Genomic DNA, 18,259 nt, shown 5'->3' with positions numbered 1-18,259 from the left:
AAGAACAGAAAGTACGTGCACAACTAAACTACACTGTCATTCACAGTTGAAAGCTCTTTGCCTATTACAGTTTATGAGTGCATCTACTTGTTGAGTGATGAACATGTGAACATGAATGGCATTAAGTTGTAATTAACCAAAACTAAGTAGCACACAAACAGACTTCAGTGTGATAGAAGTCACAGGAAAATGTTTGATGATTTCCAACTTAACAAGAACCATTTTGTGCTGAACATTTTGTATATTAGTACTGGCCTGTCTACTGGCTACATATTTAGTTCTAGAAGCATTTAACACTTCCAACCGGTATGAATCACTGTTGTTACATCCTGACATGTGACTGGTTCTTGCTGCTGGATAGAAGGAACGCTGAAGCACAATTGTAAAAAAGAGATGGTCTTGTCACATTCATTTCACAAGCTGACACGTAGTGCCTGAAGGAACTATTGCCTTGATAGGTAGGGTGATGGCTTTCACCTTCTCTGAGAAAGGCTCACTAGGAGAGAAGTATAGTGGGCAGAAGAAACAGAGGTTCAGTTTCTGTTTGTCCTGCTCCACAGAGTTAATACATGCTCTCCTGTCTGTCTCCTTCTATTGCCCGACAGTGGTTGTTGACTGCACAATGATAGGATTTAGATTTGTTTATTATTGTATTTTTATCATTAATGAATGATTAATGAAACTCTTGGAGATTATTGAATTATCTAGAAGTCTTATTTGGTTCACACTGGCCTTTAGATTGTTTAAGGACTCACCTTTGTAGGCTGCACCCTTTGGAGGATCCAGCACCTGAATTAGGACACTGCTTATGTGTGCTGCCTCCTCTGTATAACAACATCAGCTTCCCATCAATATGTATCACTAGGTTACTATACAGCAATGCCTTTAGAGGAGAATCAGTTGTGTATGTCAGTCCTATCCAGACCTGTGGATGGCCTGTGGATGGCTTGTTTCATATGCTGCCTGGTCCTTAAAGAGATGGACATCAAGTTTTATCTGCTACCGTTCCCCTTGCCAGTGTTGCATCATGTATTCGTCTGTTTTTATTGTTACAGAAAGACTGGGTACCACATGTACTTCTTTGCAACGTGTGTTGCATTCAAATTTAAGTGCTTTCTGTATTTCCAACCTCACAAAACTCCATTCTCACAAGATCATCATAGTAAATGGAATTTTATCATTTCATCTGGATAGCAAACATACACTTACATGTGAACAATCACAGGAAACTCCGCTCTAAAGACCTTTGTTTACAATTCAGAAAATGCAATTGAAATCTGAATACATAAGCACATGTCAGTAGACCTCTATTTAGTGTTTAGTGCACGTGTCTGAACACTTTACAGTTCCGTGTTTAGCTCAAAGCGCATATACAGTGAACATCTGCACCATTGCTTATATTTTTGTATTTTTTGTTTAAAAAACATGCAGTGTTTCAGATGCTGTTGTTGAACCAAAAACCTTGTAATCGAATTAGGCAGCATTGAAATTAAGCAAATTGATACCCAACATGAATGAATCAAAGTTCAATTACAGCACGTTTCATTTCAGGAGCAGCTTAATTTGGAAGTGGATCTTAGCACAAACTCCGGAGGCTCTGCTGAACAGTGCTGAACATTTTACCTGTCAAGTCTAGGCAGGGGGTGGGGGAGTGAAAAGGAGCAAGGGAAACCAGAGGCTAAGCCTTGTGGGAGACAATTTGAATCTCGACAATTAGTCTCTGCTGTCGCTCAGTTTGATCTCACACTGTGAAAAATGTTGTCAGGAGCTTTAATTGTGTAAAGAGCACATTTTGGAATGCTAATTAGAAATCTGCTGCACTCATTTTTCTGGGTTAAATCATAGATTCAGAAGCGAGGATGATGCTATGATGGCGAGCATTTATCACAGACACATCATTATACATGGTGACAAATCAGTTTACATGTGGGCAGACTTCCCTCTCTGACTGTGTAGCAAAAAATGACGAGGACAAACTGCAAAGGTTGCAAACACTAACAACTGTTAATCATTTTTACTCCTGCGCCTGAGCTGGCCTGATCGTGCCGTGCCCACTCTTGCCATGCTTGCCTCTTGTGGTGTACATAATGAAAAGAATGGAGCCGCCAGTCATATTGGCTCTCTAAATAGCATTTTCTGCTTTATTAGTCATACTTAATGGTGTTGAAGGGGTGAGTGATGCAAAATCCCTTTGTTCAGAGCCCTTCTCTTACTGTGAACGGTTCTTGATCGAAAAAAGATTCCTCGACAATTGAGGCTGAATGTGTTTTACACGCTGGGCTTACTTTGCCTATTTTAGAAGGGGAATTGTGCATGCTCTCATCAAAAAGATTGATGGCATGAGCAAGGAAATAAAAGTGGTGGAGACTGTCTGCATAGCACCACAGCAGGCAGGTAGTTGGACCAAAAAAGACAATCCCATTCATGTTAGATGGACAGCTCCTTTGATATTTCATCATAGCGAACAAAAAAAAGTGATGCATCATCAATCCACCCACCCACCTATTGTACATGATGTGAAAGCAAAATGTAAACCAATTATAAATATCCATCAGAGCCTAAAATGAATCCCAGATGTTTACAGAGTGTTAGTCACGTATGCCTGTCTGACAGTTTCACGCCTCTACATGTAAGAAGATGTCATGAGCATACATTTTCCTCTGTTTTTTACATCAAAAAGCAATAACTTAAACAGAAAACTGAAGAGTAAGAGAAAAGGCAAAGACACTGAAAGTAATAAATGGAGGGAGGGGGGTGAGAAGTGGTATGCTTACGCTGGATGTCAATGGTGACACTGGTCTCCTTGCCGTTGGGGACTGCCTTGTTGGAGGCCTTACAGATGATCTGCTGACCTGTCTCGATGTTAGAAGGCGATAGGTAAAGTGTGCTTACAGTGCTTTCTCTCCTGCCATCCCGGAGCAGGGTCTGCAAAGAGGGTAAGTAAAGTAAAGTTGAGTAAAGTTGAAAGTAACAGTGCCGACAGTCTTGTGGATGAAGTTGTTGTAGGCCTCTAAATATATACCAAGTACGGCTGGTTGGTCCAATGCATCGTTACCTTGGATTTTGATTTTCAAAATCAATAAACAAAATCTCCAACAAGATAGATTTTGAATTGTAGAAACTTAGAGTCAAATACATAATGGATTGTATTTTCAATAGGGCAAATTCAAGTTGGGATTCTAAACAGTTTAAATGATAAACAAACAGAGAAGAAAGATGGAACAAACAGTTAACCAGAAAAGCTTTGATGGAGAAGGTGTAAAATCTGGAAAAAGGAAACAGCAGCAAATTCACGAATACACACATCTTGTCCCTTGGGGGACCAGAGGCAAACCATAACACTGTAGCCTGTAGTTTTACTGCAAAGCTGATTGATATGAAAAAATAGAAAAGTAGAAATATGTTTTTTTGAGCCTCTTTTGTGCATCTGGAGAGCTGTGCTCTAGTGCATGGCTTGTCATACTTCACAAAGGAAATCAATCTTCTTTTCAGCGCTCATCCTCTGAGCCCTACATTGTGGAAACCATCTGGAATCGGTTGGTAGCGCTCAGTAGCTCTCACTCTCCCCAAAATGCTCAGGGTAGGGCTCTGGGAGTCTATGTTAACCAGTGTGGGGCAGAACAAAGTCACTGACTAGAACAAATTGCATGGGCAACGGGGCACAGTGTGGTCAACCACAAAGTCAAGATGCATTTTCCTGCCATCTCTTTAAAGGAGGCTCGCTGTTGCTTTGTGTTTTTGAAGAAAATCACCTCCTCTTATAGTGAAGTACATCAAATATTTTCTTAATATAGAAATGTAACCTGCTTTCCTGCTCTGCTACCTTTGGATTAGCCTTACAAATGTATGGATTACCTCATGGATATTTCCTCTACTTGGAAATACATACAGCAAGAAAAAATAATGTCACACCTCAATGTCAATCTGCAAACCAATACTTCTCCAAATGTTATGCCTCCTTTCTTCTGTACAATATGTTTAAATATTAAAGAAAAGTTCTAGAAAGGCACACAAGGTAAGTTGAGATGTCATAATGGAAACTTAGCCAGGTATATTACTATGGGCCTACATTAAAATGTTCACATAAAGTTCAAGAAAGGTAAGCAGCATATATATTTAAACCATCATAATCACTTCCCCATAATTTGATAGCTGACTCAAGCTGCGGCTCCTTGTCAGTGTACAAACCAGTAGTAATTATTGCCACATTTTTCCAGTTTAATTCAACGGTTGCTTTTTAATAAAACTGTAATCTAACTATGTACCCTCCTTCTCTCTTAAGCATAACACATTCAGAATGATACAATTAAAATGTCATTGTGCTTGTAAAATCAGATGGTGAGACATTTCCAAAGAAATATTTTTGTCCAACCACCTTATAGTTCAAGGACCTCAAGGTACCTCTCAAGTGACATTAGAATGAGTAGTATTGGGTTGAAGATAAAGAGTGTTTCTGTGTATTAATAAGAACTTAATATGTTAATGATATTAATATATTTATGTTTGAGCAAATTTAAGTATGAGGATATTACAGATGCCATGCATGTTATTGTGAAGTCCATTTGTATGTGAAGAACCATGTTGTGAAATTCATAGTTGTGCGTGAGTCACTTCTAAAGCAGAACACATTAGCTGTCAGATGCGGGATATGTCAATGTAATATCCTTTCTGACACAATCAGGATTGTTTCCGTCGTCGCTCTGGACCTGTCTAAAGTCATTAATCTTAGGAAGGGGGTTAGCTGGCTGCTGCACTGAATTCAACACCATGCCACATTACAAATTGATAAATTTTCATATCACTGCCTGGAGCCTGTGTGATGAATACTCTTAAACATGCTTGGAGGGGAATGGCAAAAGTAACAAAACTGAGACGGAAAGGGTTGCATTTTTTCTCGCTACATATTAAAGCTGCATCAGGAGATTTCTGACCACTAGAGGGTAATGGAGACAAAGAAACACAGCAATAAATTTAATATGTAAGCAAACATAAGCAGAAACTGTACGAATAGTGCATTGCATTGGCACTCTCTTTTTGGCAACCTGTTGAATTGAGGTCTAGTATTTGCTGCCGTATAGTCTTGGTTTAGGCTGTGCTTGTTTAACTCATCTCTCTGCCATCTAGGATATTTTGCATTATTTTGTGCGGGTTCACTTATCGTCAGTGTATCTTTTATTTTGACATAAATTTTCTTCTTTTTCGTAACAGCACCAGCTGCACAAGCCATTAGCTGGCTAACATAAAAACACAACAAAAGCTAACCTAGCTTGAGTTAAAGTTACAACTGCCAAGCCACATTTTCACTTGACAAGAAGATGACCTGTAGAGGACCAGCTAGTGGCTTCAAAAAGCCATCTGGATTATCTACTAATTGAAAAAACAGCTGAACTAAATGGATTATCTACTAAACGAAACTTGATGTGCTGCCAGCTAAGCTAATTCACTGTTAACACTGAACCAACACTGTGTTTACTTTTAACCTACTGCATTTATGTTAATGGTGCCATTAATCCATATATGAAAGTTTTTGACCCATGACATACACATTTTCACAAACAATTAGCTGTTTAATTTGAAAGTCCTCTATGTTTGTTTTGTTCTCATTTCTAATTTGCAAAAAATGTAAGGCATACTTCTAAGGATATTTAGTGATCACGAATGTCAGTGGATATACTATAAAAAATTGGATTTGAGTCACATTTTTAAGTATTTCTAAGTTTGCTAAATTCACCAGAATTAATAGTTCTACTGTTTGAAATGTGTTTTTAAAGGCAAGGTAATAACTCAGTTGCCAAATTTTGTAACTCAACTGCAATGGTTTTGGAAACCAAACAATAAAAAATCTGGGCCACGAGTCAGGAGCATGGTTAAAAGCATGTCATCGTCTTTAATGTGTTACTAATAAGCATATTATGTTGTGTGGCAGCAATTGTGGATTTTAGTAAAATTGCCACCATGAAATGGTTTAACTCAAAAAAGCACTGCTCTTACCATATTGTGGGTGTAGCTGAGGTGTCAGTATGACCAAGCACTGGACTAGGCTAATGATTTACAAGTAATTGCAAACACAAATCCACATAAGTAATAATAAAAATGTACTTCTGTCCACTGCTAATGCATGCTTATGTATTAGCAGTGGACAGTCTAGGAGTTACCACTATAGCAAATAACAGCCGATCAACCTTGCAACATATATGCATCATATTCTGTGAGCTCTATTAAGTATAGGCCTATAGAATATATAGTATAGACTTACAGATATTAAGTAGATTGTATAGTATACTATCAGACTACTTTGTTTTTTAAATGTTGTCAATGTTATATTTATATATATATGTCAGTGTTATATTTGCACATGATAAAGCATATTTTGTCCAATGTTTTACTTCTTTGTAAAGCCATAGTCTCATATTTACCTTTAAGTCACTTATTTGGTCAATATATAAGTTCATGGAAAACATTAGGACATGCTTATTACTCATCTTTTATGAATATTTTATTCAAACCCTCAAGTCCTCTATAACATAAAACTAAAGTCAGAAATGAAAATAACCCTGGTGTGCAGGGAAAGCATTCATTGGGTCAGTAATAGTGGATGTAGAGGACAGAACCCTCCTGGGGATGGTGCGGAATTTATTAAGTAAGCAAAAGCTAATACTTCATAAGTCATTAATATAATGCTAACCCTTCCAACACGCCTTTGATCTGATATCAAATGCATCCAGTTTTATGCTGGGTAATATGTGGGTTATATTCAATCAGACATTTTTAACTTCGGACCCCACAGGTTACTTTACTAAAACCATTGATTGCTTTAACATTGTACTATACATGTATGCAGAAGCGAAAATATACCTTTTTTGCGATGGTCACAGAATTTCTTTAATTTAACTTAACTCACTAGTCACCTGAAAAAAATTATTTCAAAAGTTGTTAGTAGCAATTAAATGAAGAGATCTATATTTCAGATCATACTTCAGTTTTAACCCTGAAAATTAGGTTAATTTTTTTGCCAAAATCTTTTGAGATCTTCTAAAACTTGCACAATGACTAATATTAGTGTTGAAAGAAAACATCAAATTTTAACTGGTTTATTTATAAGTGTTCCCCACTTATATTATTATTGAAATGAAACAAAGTGCTCTAATAAAAACATGAAGAATGGGAGGAACATAAAACTGAGAGGAAGAAAAAGCTTTGAACACTTTTATGAAAGAAGGGTGGATTCAGAGAGAAAAACTAAAGGGACAATTATGTTTTCTGTTAAAAATGATATTGATCAACAGAAGCAGCTTCGTGTAAATTTTAGCAACTTTACCTGATATTAAATTTTCACACTATTTTACTGCAAAGCTGAGAGGGTGCACAATAAAAAAAAAAGTATTCTGGTTTAGCCGGCAAGAACAGCTCATAAAAATGTCATCTTTTTTTTTCCCTTTTAAGCCTCAGAACACTGAGATAACTCCCCGGTCTCCTGCTCACCTCTCAGCTTGCCACCAGGGCATTCAGAAAAATGTGTAGCAGACTGGGGCGGAGAATGCATCATGTTTTTCAAATGATTTGTTGTACCATTCCACTGCAGAAGTATCATAGAGCACAAGTGTGTGCACCTCCAAACCACAGCTCAGACCTGGAGGCTGCATATTACAAACAGTCCTTTGCTGTTTGCCACTGAGCAGCTCTACTGGAGCAGATGGGAGATGAGTGTTTGAGGGAAGAGAGAACATTATTCATTAATTTCCTCTGCCCACATTTTAACAGCTAGTCTTGATATTTGAACCATTCACCTGTGACAAGTTTCTGCCACTTGATTATTTGGGGTGCCCCATCCATGATACTGTTCTTTTTTTCAATTCAGTGTCTCTCTTATATGGTAAAACCCAATGTGATATCATAGAAGGGTGTATAAATAGCATGCCACATTTAAGGACATTTCGGCGTGCCATGTCAATGTATTTAAGCTTTTCGTGTGTCATTTCACGCTGTTCAGTCCCTATAGACCTAAGCAACACCACAGGATGTTAACCCTATTTGCGCAGCTGTAGGGTTAACTGGTCGACATGCACATATAACGAATGATGGCATATTTTATGGTTAGCAGTAAAGTACTTTAACGTAGCTAAAGGAACATAGCTAACGCTATGTAGCTAACATAGCTAAAGTTAGCAATGATGTAGCATGGTAACTTACGTAACGTAATGTAAGTAAAAAACAAAACTAATGTTGTGTAATTATGGTTTTCTTGGGTCAGGGACCAACTTACTATCCGCCCAACCACCCGACCGCCAACTTAGTGTCGGACATTCATGGCTATTTATATCCTATACACGCTTTTACCTGTGACAGTAAGCGTAAAATGGCACGCCGTTTCTGCACAATAAAAGTCAATGCAGTCTAAATGGCATGAAATGAAACAAAAACAATGCATTGGAATACCACGCCAAAAGACTTAAGAAATTGCCGTGTTATTAATTTTGATGATACCAGGCTGTAAAACCAACACACATTTTGGCACACACTTTCTCTTTAATCACTGGTCCAGTAAATAGTTTTATAAGAGGTCATAGAGATGAGGTTTTGGAGGCCTTAGTGTGAAATTATCTTTGGGTCAGAACTATCATTAGATATGACACCATCAGGAAAGCCATTTCTGTGAATCCTCCACCACATCTGCTCACATTAGTCCTCTTCATCTGCAGGATATGAGAAGACCATCAGAGCAGATGATTATGCTTGCAAAATGTCCCCCCACTGCTCTTCAGACCCAAAAAAAGAGTCATCTTCTTTTAATCGAACCCATTGCTTTTTAATGGTAGGCAATAGAGATAAGAGGGGAGAGGGACATACTTGGGCAGCGCAGGCATGTGAGCATCCATCAGCTACCAGCACAGAATGTCCTCTTATTTTCCTTCACTCTTTGAGGAAGTGAATGCAGGAAGCGCACTCTCCACCCACCATTAGCAAGTGGCACCTCCAGCAATCACTTTATTCAAATCGGCCTGGTGCTGTACCCCAGTCCAATCAATGGCATTTATCTGCTCTTTGAAAAAAGCCGATAATGGGATGAGGCAGTGCAGGGATCGAGGGAAGGCGGGGGAGGTGTTAGAGCTCTAAAGTGCCTGGTGTCTGTATGTCCTTTGTTTAAACTGAAATAGAACATGACAGTGTTGATTGCAAGATTAGCCTTGAGGATGAATGTCAGTTCAGAGTCTATGGGGTCAGGTGATCATGACACCAGGCTGGTGGGAACAGTGGCCATTGTGTACTATGGCATCAAAAGTGGGAACGTGATCTGTCAGTGAGAATCATACTTTGAAAGGTTCAGGCAGCTTCCAGCACAGAAAGTGACATAGTATATTTTATAACAGTTTGGCAAGATGAAGAGAGACAAATGCCACTGAAGGAGGAGATCAAAACACCAGAGAGAAATGTAAAGTCACTGATAGTTCCATGAGCTCGCCATCTGCTTGTCTGAGTTGATTTGTATACTGGGAAAAAAAGGTCAGGCCTCTTTTTTTGTAATCAAAACACAACCTGGATTTTCAAGGGATTTCATTTCAAAAAACAGTCTGAGGATGCTGAGGCAAACGCCCACCAATGACTCAGGCAGTCACTCTGAAACATCTCATGGATGTTAATTGTAGCACGTTTCCAGTAGTTGTTTACAGCAAAGCCAGACACGCATTCCCTGTCTCAGATTACCTTTATAAAAACTGGTCTAGAGAATGAAAGCACAGCCAAACCCTCAGTCATCATTCCCTCCCCAACTTGTCCCAGGTGGGTCCAACCTGGTATGACACACACCTCTATGCTTACCTTGGAGTACATGGCCCCGTTAAGGACCTCCCCATTGCGGATCCAGATTATTGAGGCTGCTGGCTTGGCGTTGTCAGCATGGCAAGTCAGATTGAGTGGGTCGCCAGCCCTTAGGCTCACCACTGGCCCTCCACTTATGACAGGGTCCTCCGGGGGAACTATTGATACAGAAACAGAGTAAGAGAGGGCATTAGCCATATGATAAAATATGTGTTGCATATTATTAGGAAACCAATATTGGTTGTCTAATTCACATGAAATCTGGACCATCAGTAAAGTATGTAGACATGTAACTGAGTTATTATTCAACATGTAATATGTGTTATTTTTGTTGAATGTAGAATGGTATATTGACATCTAATTACTTCACTATTTTTTCTTTTACATGCAATTCTGTCCAATAGCCTTTCCACAACACTGTGATACTAGAAGTCTACACCGTATAAGAAAAAATAATTTCAAATGGTACCTGCAAGGATTTGACTGCATTGCACCTAACCCTCATGAAACAGTGAGTACTTTGGTTTATTGTATACAGATTATTTTTCCTTAGAAAATAAAAGCCACGTCTTTGGTTACTCATTCAATGACAGTAATGACTTCACAGTAAGAAGTAGCTTTATCCTGTGCTTGTTCGAAAACTAGCAATGGATGGTGGAGTTTGAGGCATGAAAAGCTTTACACAGCACGACTCTCTAAATAACAATCATCTCTGCCATCAGTCAAAGCAGATGTGATTTCCCCACATTTATGTGTGTATACATACAATACACACATACGTGTCAATATTAAATGTAATTCAGTCTATGTATAAGCCCCCTTAGACACATAGATGTAAACAGAGAGAAGAAAGCATCACAACTGTGCTATATGTGCCTGTAGATGGTACTGATCAAAGTCCTTTTCCTGTTTTACCAATGAGCCGATGTGTTTGTTTTTTTCTTTTTTTCATATGTGAAACTGCAGTGAATTATTGATTGACCTGAGTGCTCATTACAATGCAGATCTGGGGCAAGATGAAATCAAAGGCTGCAGGCAGCTGCCATATTCCCCTGCAAAAGCACCATGATTGGAGAAGAGGTTGTTATGGGCTAGATTTAGGCTGTCAAACACCACTGAGATGAATGAAGAGAGAGAAAATGTAATTTGGGATACTGTTTTGTACGTTTAATGATAATCCGTATAAAAAGGCTCTTTTATGGATATAAATGAGAGTGTGGTGCCAGAAAAGTGTGCATACAGTGTTATGTTGCCCGCACGTCTATGAAATAACTTACCGAAAATTCAGTTATCACTTTACTTAACTCAGTTTTAGTTTTAAGTTTTTAAAAATAATCAAACAATACTTGTTTTATCTCTGATCTAGATAACTGCATTAACTTTATAGTTATAACCCTTAACATTTTCATGAAATCAAACCATGCTTTTGATACTATTTATGGTCATAAATTTTTCAGCAATAGCCATGTACATTCTGTAATAAATTTTTATATTATATTTTTTCATTGTATTCCTGCACTGGATTAATATACCTTCCTACACACGAGAGATTCACATAAAATTATGCAGCCCATGATTCAGTGTTTCACTGTTTTAAATTTTATATCAGCCTTACTGCTTACTGTTCACTCTTGTAATGCTAACCAAATATTTGCTACTATTGCTGCCTCACATTGAAAGCATTCACCTGGCTTTTATTGTGAAGCAGTCACAGTCATTGCAGGAAAGGCAATGTGTTTGTCACATTGATGAGTGTAGCGCCGTTAACTGCAATCCTTTATTAAAAATGTGTCTACAAAACAAGACATGGAGATTTGTTGTGTGGAAAACTACTTCCCCGGTGCACCATGAAATCAGATCACCTTTGGAAATATTTTTTAAAGACTTCTCTATTAAAACAATACAAGTTTGTTTGGTTGAACTGTAATCCGATACACCAGTTGTATTTCAGACAAAGTACTGTAACTGCTCAAGGGTGTCCTAAAATCAACAAGGACTGAAATCTTAAGGATTACAAATTTAAGATGTAGAATTTAGTCTAATGCAGAAGTGGTCACATATCATTTGTGGCATATCATTCAAACCATGAAGATCAGCACCTTGAAACTGGTCATCTACATTAACATTGCACTCCAGTTCTGTGGCACAAGATCATCTTAGTCTTCAAGTGCTGTGGTTGATCAGTGCATGGCGGGGGCGTTTTGGTCTTTTGCTCATATGACTAATGCCTTTCCATTACAAAAAAGACAAAAAGACAGGGAATAGGTTTGTTTGTCCAAATTATCAAAAAGCACACCCATCAGTAGCACACATTGACAATGAAAAAGACCAGACCAGTGTGGGAACAATGCAGTCTGGATGCTGACTAGACCAGACTAATAACTTGACCAGTAAATTTGCAATTTCAAAGACAATTCCCACTCACTAGTTACTATTGTGTGTTTGAAATGCAGTGTTAATTCTGGCTGGGTCCCTTTCATCTGGTCTTCATTAATATGCAAAGGGTAGGGAGAGGTAGAGCAATCTCGGGTCAGCATTAGCAGATCAGACAACACAGTGTGCTGATCTAGGCAAGTAAGAAAGAATCTTTGTGAGAATGTGGTCACCTTCTGTTCGGTTATTAGCAATTGGAAACAAGGTCAAGAAGATCAGATTAATTTATATGTATCTTAAGAATATAGCTACAGCATGGTATGCAAATGAGACAAGGAGCATGTGAAAAACACTATGAGCCGGGACTCTCAAACAGCTTTCCCGTTTGAAGAAAATTAACAAACTTTGAGGCTCAGTGATAGCACTGTGACAGTTGATTGCAGAGATCCAGTGTTACTGGCTTTCTGTCAGTGTTCTCTTGCACACATGACTGAAACATTAATTAAATGTCAAGAATATAATATACAGCCATAAAAGGGTTTTTATGGAGAGTGGGAGATTAGAAAGAAAAGCATGACAGTATGTGACTGATAGGACTCAGACTTGAATGCTCACTGCAATGCAAGCGAGGTGATTTTCCTGCTATTACTTACAAGTGCTCAAGACTCTTAGAGAAAGAGAGATCAGAGACATTTTTTTTGCTTTCTCTCAAAGTAAATAGTTCTCCTATACACACATTAACACATATTACTGTCTATACATAGGTGCTACAGGGTAACAAAGTGACACCATTAATCAACAAGGTTATACCCTCACAGACTTTAGGTCACAATGTACCTCCTTTGACCTTTAACCATGTGTTTACCATTAAGGGCTGTCAGAGCATACAGTGCAAGAGAACTTTATGATTCTTTGCACAGTGGAGCTACATGGGAGAGAGGAGGTCACATGTTCCCCTGGAGGGCTACCTGCCAGCAAGACACTGAGGGTGAATGGTGAACAGACAGAGAGAAGACGGGCATGGCTGGCTGCCTCCACCCAGCACCCATACCTTTGAATGTTTCTGTCCTCCATTGTGTTTGAGATCTTAGAGTATGCGGAGGGTAAAGACAATTTGTGACTGTCTGGACTGAAATTGTTTTCTGTGTAAGTACCACATGCACAATGCTCTCAGCATGTGCTCTTTTGGAATCTTTTTGAAATCACCACCACTAAAAGAGCATTGGACAAGGCCTCTCACCAAGGCAAAAAAACAGTTAGACTTAATTACACAATTGTCCAGTAAAAGAGGAAACATTTGCGCTCTTTTTCTTGGCAGGTGAAAGCCTTTATGTCCGCTGAAGAAATGGGAAAATATGTGACCAATAACCCAACATCCATTGAATACAAATGAATGTCTAGGAAAAAATTATTTAAATAGATATTTAGCTCTTGCTCTTCATCTGAAATCCTCCACTGACCCTGCCTTATGACTGCCAGGTCTGATAGTTATACAGAGGCCAAGCCTTGAACTTGAATCAGCCATCATCATTACTGGGCTGTTTGCAAACTCGGCAGTCCCTAATGGTTCTAAATTAGCTCTTTACTGCAGCCATTCGATGGACTTGGCATAAGTAGTGTGGTCAGTGGTACAGATTGATCGCTCCTCTTTAATTACAGGGCAGACTCACTGCAAACTCTGCTCCACTTGCTAATTTTTTCTTAGGGATAATACTGTAATCCCTTTCAACACTTTCACAAATTTACATTCTCCAGTGCAAGAATAGTCATGGACATGTGTTTCAGTTATTACAGGTTTTATGTAAACCAAAGATAACTAATATCAGATCAGTCACAAAGGCGGTTGTGCTATTAATCAAAGATATAACGCCTTTGGTTTTACCTAAATACTGTAAAATAGACATAAGCTAACAGCCAGTTCATTAATTTGATCATTTGAAAAAGAGTTTGTTGGGGTTATTTTGACCCAAGGTTATACGCTCCAATCAGTCCCTTTTTTGTGTGAGTGAAAAATCCAATTGCTGTGTCACAGCGTACTAACCTAAACCAGTCCCTTAGATGGGTAATTCCACAATTTTGCTGTAAGACTGCTTAAGTCTTATGGAGGTCCATCACCGCACCTAGTCTGAGATAAGAGTTGGGCTTCATTTATATCTCCAAATCTACCAATGGTGGACATATTTGACTACACTCAATCAAAATGAAAAAAAAAACAGTGATGTCAGAAAGCCTGGACTTCAGTGAGATCATTTACTTTTACTGCATAATCAATGTTATCCATAAATGAGACCAAGGCATATTGATGTGTAATTAAGTCAACAATGCAAGGCAGTAAGTCCGTCACCTCTGAGAGGGGCCTGAATAAACCCTGTGGAATATAAAGCTGCCTTTTTGTCCCGTGATGCATATGAATTCTCCAAACACCGAACATAAAATTCCACAAACACAAAACATAAAACTTGAATTTATGCGAGGGGAAGCTGATAACATGTGCTGGAGTTGGCTGAGAAGTCTTCTTCGGTCTGGTAACAACTGGTGTTACTGTAAACCTGCTGGGTTTTCCAGGCCAAACCAATATTTGGGGGACTTTTCCAAAGCAGCCAATAAAATTCTGCAAGAACCCCAGCTTTCCGGGAGCATGAACAAGGGAGAAAAAGCAATTTGGAGGCGAATGAATAAGGGAGGGCTCCCCACAAGGAGGCTGGATGGTGTAGGGGAGGGGAGGCTGGCAATGTGTAGCTGCCGTAGAGCTGTGCTTCAGCAGACGTGTCCTGAACAGCAATGAACTTCCTGACTCGCCTGTCTATTTCAGAAGAATGCTTGCACGGGCCGCCTGTCACCTCAGCGCGACAGCTTGCAGAGTTTGTGATAGATAGATCAGGGGAAAAAAAGACAAAAAGGAGAGGAGAGGAATACCCAGCACAGGTGGATACAAGAGACATGTGTGGCTCACTGGCCCAAATCACCGGCTCTTCAAGTGCTGTCATTGTACATCTGTTTGAAAGCCAGAATATCCTCAGTCATGTGGACCCACATGCACACATACAAAAGATGCTAAAAAACTATGAGTGAATGAATGAAAAACAAAGTGAGAAAAATACACAAAATCATTTTCTCTCATAAACACGATGACAGATGGCAATCACAAACAGCACAGATGACTGTACAGAAAATAAAAAAAAGTAGCAGAGATTTGATTTGCAAGAAATTGTGTGCTACCGCATGGTAAAGAAACTTGGAGGGCAAATATGGGATAGCGGAAGGAAACAGTGGGGAAAAGGGAGGCAGAGGAAGACAGCGGACGGAAATTAAAGGAACAGTGGACAAACAAGAAGATTCAATGGCTGGGGTACACACGGACACAGTTTGGCTAACATTTTAAGTACAGTATAAACACGTTTATAAATCTTTTGGTAGTGCTGGTGTCATCATCTACCAAAAGAACATGCCAAATAAAATGGAGGGAAGGGAGGATGAAGATTAGGAGGAGGAGTGGGGAGATGCCAGAGCTGTCAGAGACATGCAGAGCCTTCATGTGCAGCCACAGAAGCTGCTCTCCACAGATTGGGAGGGTGCTGACATTGTGGCTCACCACTCAGCTGTTTTGCGCTATATAGCTATATGTGTGTGTGCGAGTTTGAGGGTGGCAGTCAGCTATTTTGGGATTCAGGTTCCATAATCGCAGTTAAAAACTTTTTTTTCTTAAATACTTATTTCAAGGTTCTGGCAATCATTAGCCGCTATGGTTTTTGATTTTTATTCATGCTAATCGTTAGTTTGCTATCAACAATTACAGTTAGCTGAATCAAATCTATATACAATAGTGTGAATTCAAATCAGCTCAGCACCTGTACACAGTTGGTACTGTTGTTTTGCAGAGCACAGATGCATCGTGTCATTTCTCCTCCTTCTGTTGAAATGCTGACAAAAAAAAACATCCTACATACAGTCTGTCTTCCATAATCACGCACCTGTTCACATCCTTTCTGATATCATAGATGTAGTTATCATTCCATCTCATGTTTCAGACAAAATGGCAGAAAAGGCAGTGTAATAAAACGTTAGTCATATTTTCTCCCAGCATGACTGCCGTTTAGGACACCTTATCTCTCCCATACTTCGACTGAGATTCTTGGCGAGACCTAAATTAACTTTTGTAAGAGACAAATTGGTTACTTACACTGGAGGCTCAAAAGCTTTTTTCTTTCTTTATGTCTACTTCTAAAAGCACCACTCAGTAATTGGGAAATGCATATGACTCATTTCTATTACCTTAAATGATGAAGTAAAGAAACAAAAAAAACACATGTGCATCTCAACAAATGCAGTACTGAGGCACAAAATCCTTAGAGGTAATAAAACAACTAACACCACTCCTTAAACAGCAGACTAATGTTACTTCTAGCCCTACTGAGCTGTCACAGTGTTCTACAGAGGCTACCCTGAGACTATTTACAACATACTGCGTGCCCCAATAATAATAATGGCGCAGGTGAACAGACAAACAGAGACAAGAGGAAAATTACTTCTTTGCATGAGCTTTTTTTTCCCAAGAAACAATAATAGCCAAATTGGATTCATTGTTATATAGTCAGTTGTGAAACAACTCGCACACTCTCAGTGGAGCACAAGGTTAGCACAACGGACAGCATAGACATTAATGGGCTGTGTTTTTCTCTGTATAAAAACTTATAATTCTTCAGTAGCTTTTTTAACCCTGCCCTCAAAGTTCACCTCCATGACTAAAAGGTTGGCAGTGCAATCCTTGAGAAATAATGAATTCAGACTTATTCACAGAAATGGCTGATTCAGCTTTGGCAGTTTGAAACAACAATAACAAAAGATACCCTTGGGCTTTTTTGTAGATGAATATTGTTGCTAATGCGCTGGTCCGAAACATTAACAATGTAGGAAAGGGAATACAAATATCTTGCACACAATTGCTCATTCAAATGGCATGCTATCAATTATGTTTGTCAGAAGTCCAGCGTCATACTTTGTTTATGAATGCCATTTTGAAAGATCTTGTGGAAGGTCTTGGAAGTTTCATCCGCTGCAACAACTGTACATATGTTTAATTTAACATAATGGAATGAACCAGATTTGGGTACAAATGTAAAGCTAACAAAATAGCATACTGTTTAACTCACAGCAGCAGTAAGAAAAAGAAGTGAGAATCAACAACACACTCTTGTTGTTTGAACAAATATGAATTTTGAGAACACTTTCTATGAGTCCTGCTACGTACATTATAAGTATTGCAATAATTAACTCTAAACATAGTCTAATTAAACATTGGCTCATTTGTAATGTCTTCAGACACATTTTAAAAATACTTGGCTTGCATAATGTATTATGTTTTTCTACATGATACCCGAGTTATGACATTTAAAAACATATACAGTATTAATTATATATGAATTTATTACTATAATTGCATTGCTTTATAGTTCCTGATGTCTATGCGTTTTTCTTTGTTTACAGTGAAGTGAAATATTTTCTTCTAACGAAGTGTCAAGCTTTCTAACCACTCTTTATTTGCTTTAAGGTTAACTTCCCAGCATTTCCCAGCTTCTGCCGGATCTCAATAGCGTGGTCTGCAACATGACCTTCATGACCCTGCACTGGGCAGAGATGGAACAGGGAGGTAAATAATTATGAAATGTTTGTTAAAAGTGTATCTTAAAGTAAACCAAGCTGATCAACCTCGCTTGCCCTTGCTAGAGTTTGACAGGCAACACTTTGTCTCATTCTTGGCAAACTTGTTTTTCGCAAAAATTAATAATATCTATGCTTTAGGTTTTAAGGATAAAGTGACAAAAATTTCATTACATGAGTTTATGTGACCCAAGCTGATTAAAAGCTATAGTGGTAGCAGTTCAACTCAAATTAATCACATGGAAATGAGTGCAATAGTGAGAAATCATCTCAGCCACTTGTTTATCTCTAGTAAATACCTGATGAGCAATTTCTTTCCATTGAGCCATTCCATTTTTTTTCCATTAACGGAAATTGCATGGATGTACAAAGCGTCTCTGCATTAATTGTGAATCCTTTGAACACAGTATTT

The 18,259-nt window shown here is 38.6% G+C and overlaps 1 protein-coding gene across 10 annotated transcripts in view; it reads right to left on the bottom strand.

The window, feature by feature from the left end:
* kirrel3b (kirre like nephrin family adhesion molecule 3b) overlaps positions 1–18,259 on the bottom strand; it is a 162,520-nt gene that overhangs the window by 32,738 nt on the left and 111,523 nt on the right. For all 10 annotated transcript variants that reach the window (XM_046074298.1, XM_046074299.1, XM_046074303.1 and 7 more), the window contains 2 exons: positions 9,817–9,974; positions 2,775–2,925 (listed from right to left, as the gene is read on the bottom strand). In XM_046074298.1, the coding sequence (XP_045930254.1) occupies positions 2,775–2,925; positions 9,817–9,974 (309 nt within the window). The remainder of the gene's footprint in view (positions 1–2,774; positions 2,926–9,816; positions 9,975–18,259) is intronic.

Source organism: Micropterus dolomieu, linkage group LG17 (assembly GCF_021292245.1).
Source record: "Micropterus dolomieu isolate WLL.071019.BEF.003 ecotype Adirondacks linkage group LG17, ASM2129224v1, whole genome shotgun sequence".
Lineage (NCBI taxonomy): Eukaryota > Metazoa > Chordata > Actinopteri > Centrarchiformes > Centrarchidae > Micropterus > Micropterus dolomieu.
The sequence above is the reverse complement of the archived record's forward strand: the minus strand, read 5'-3'. Positions and strand labels throughout refer to the sequence as shown.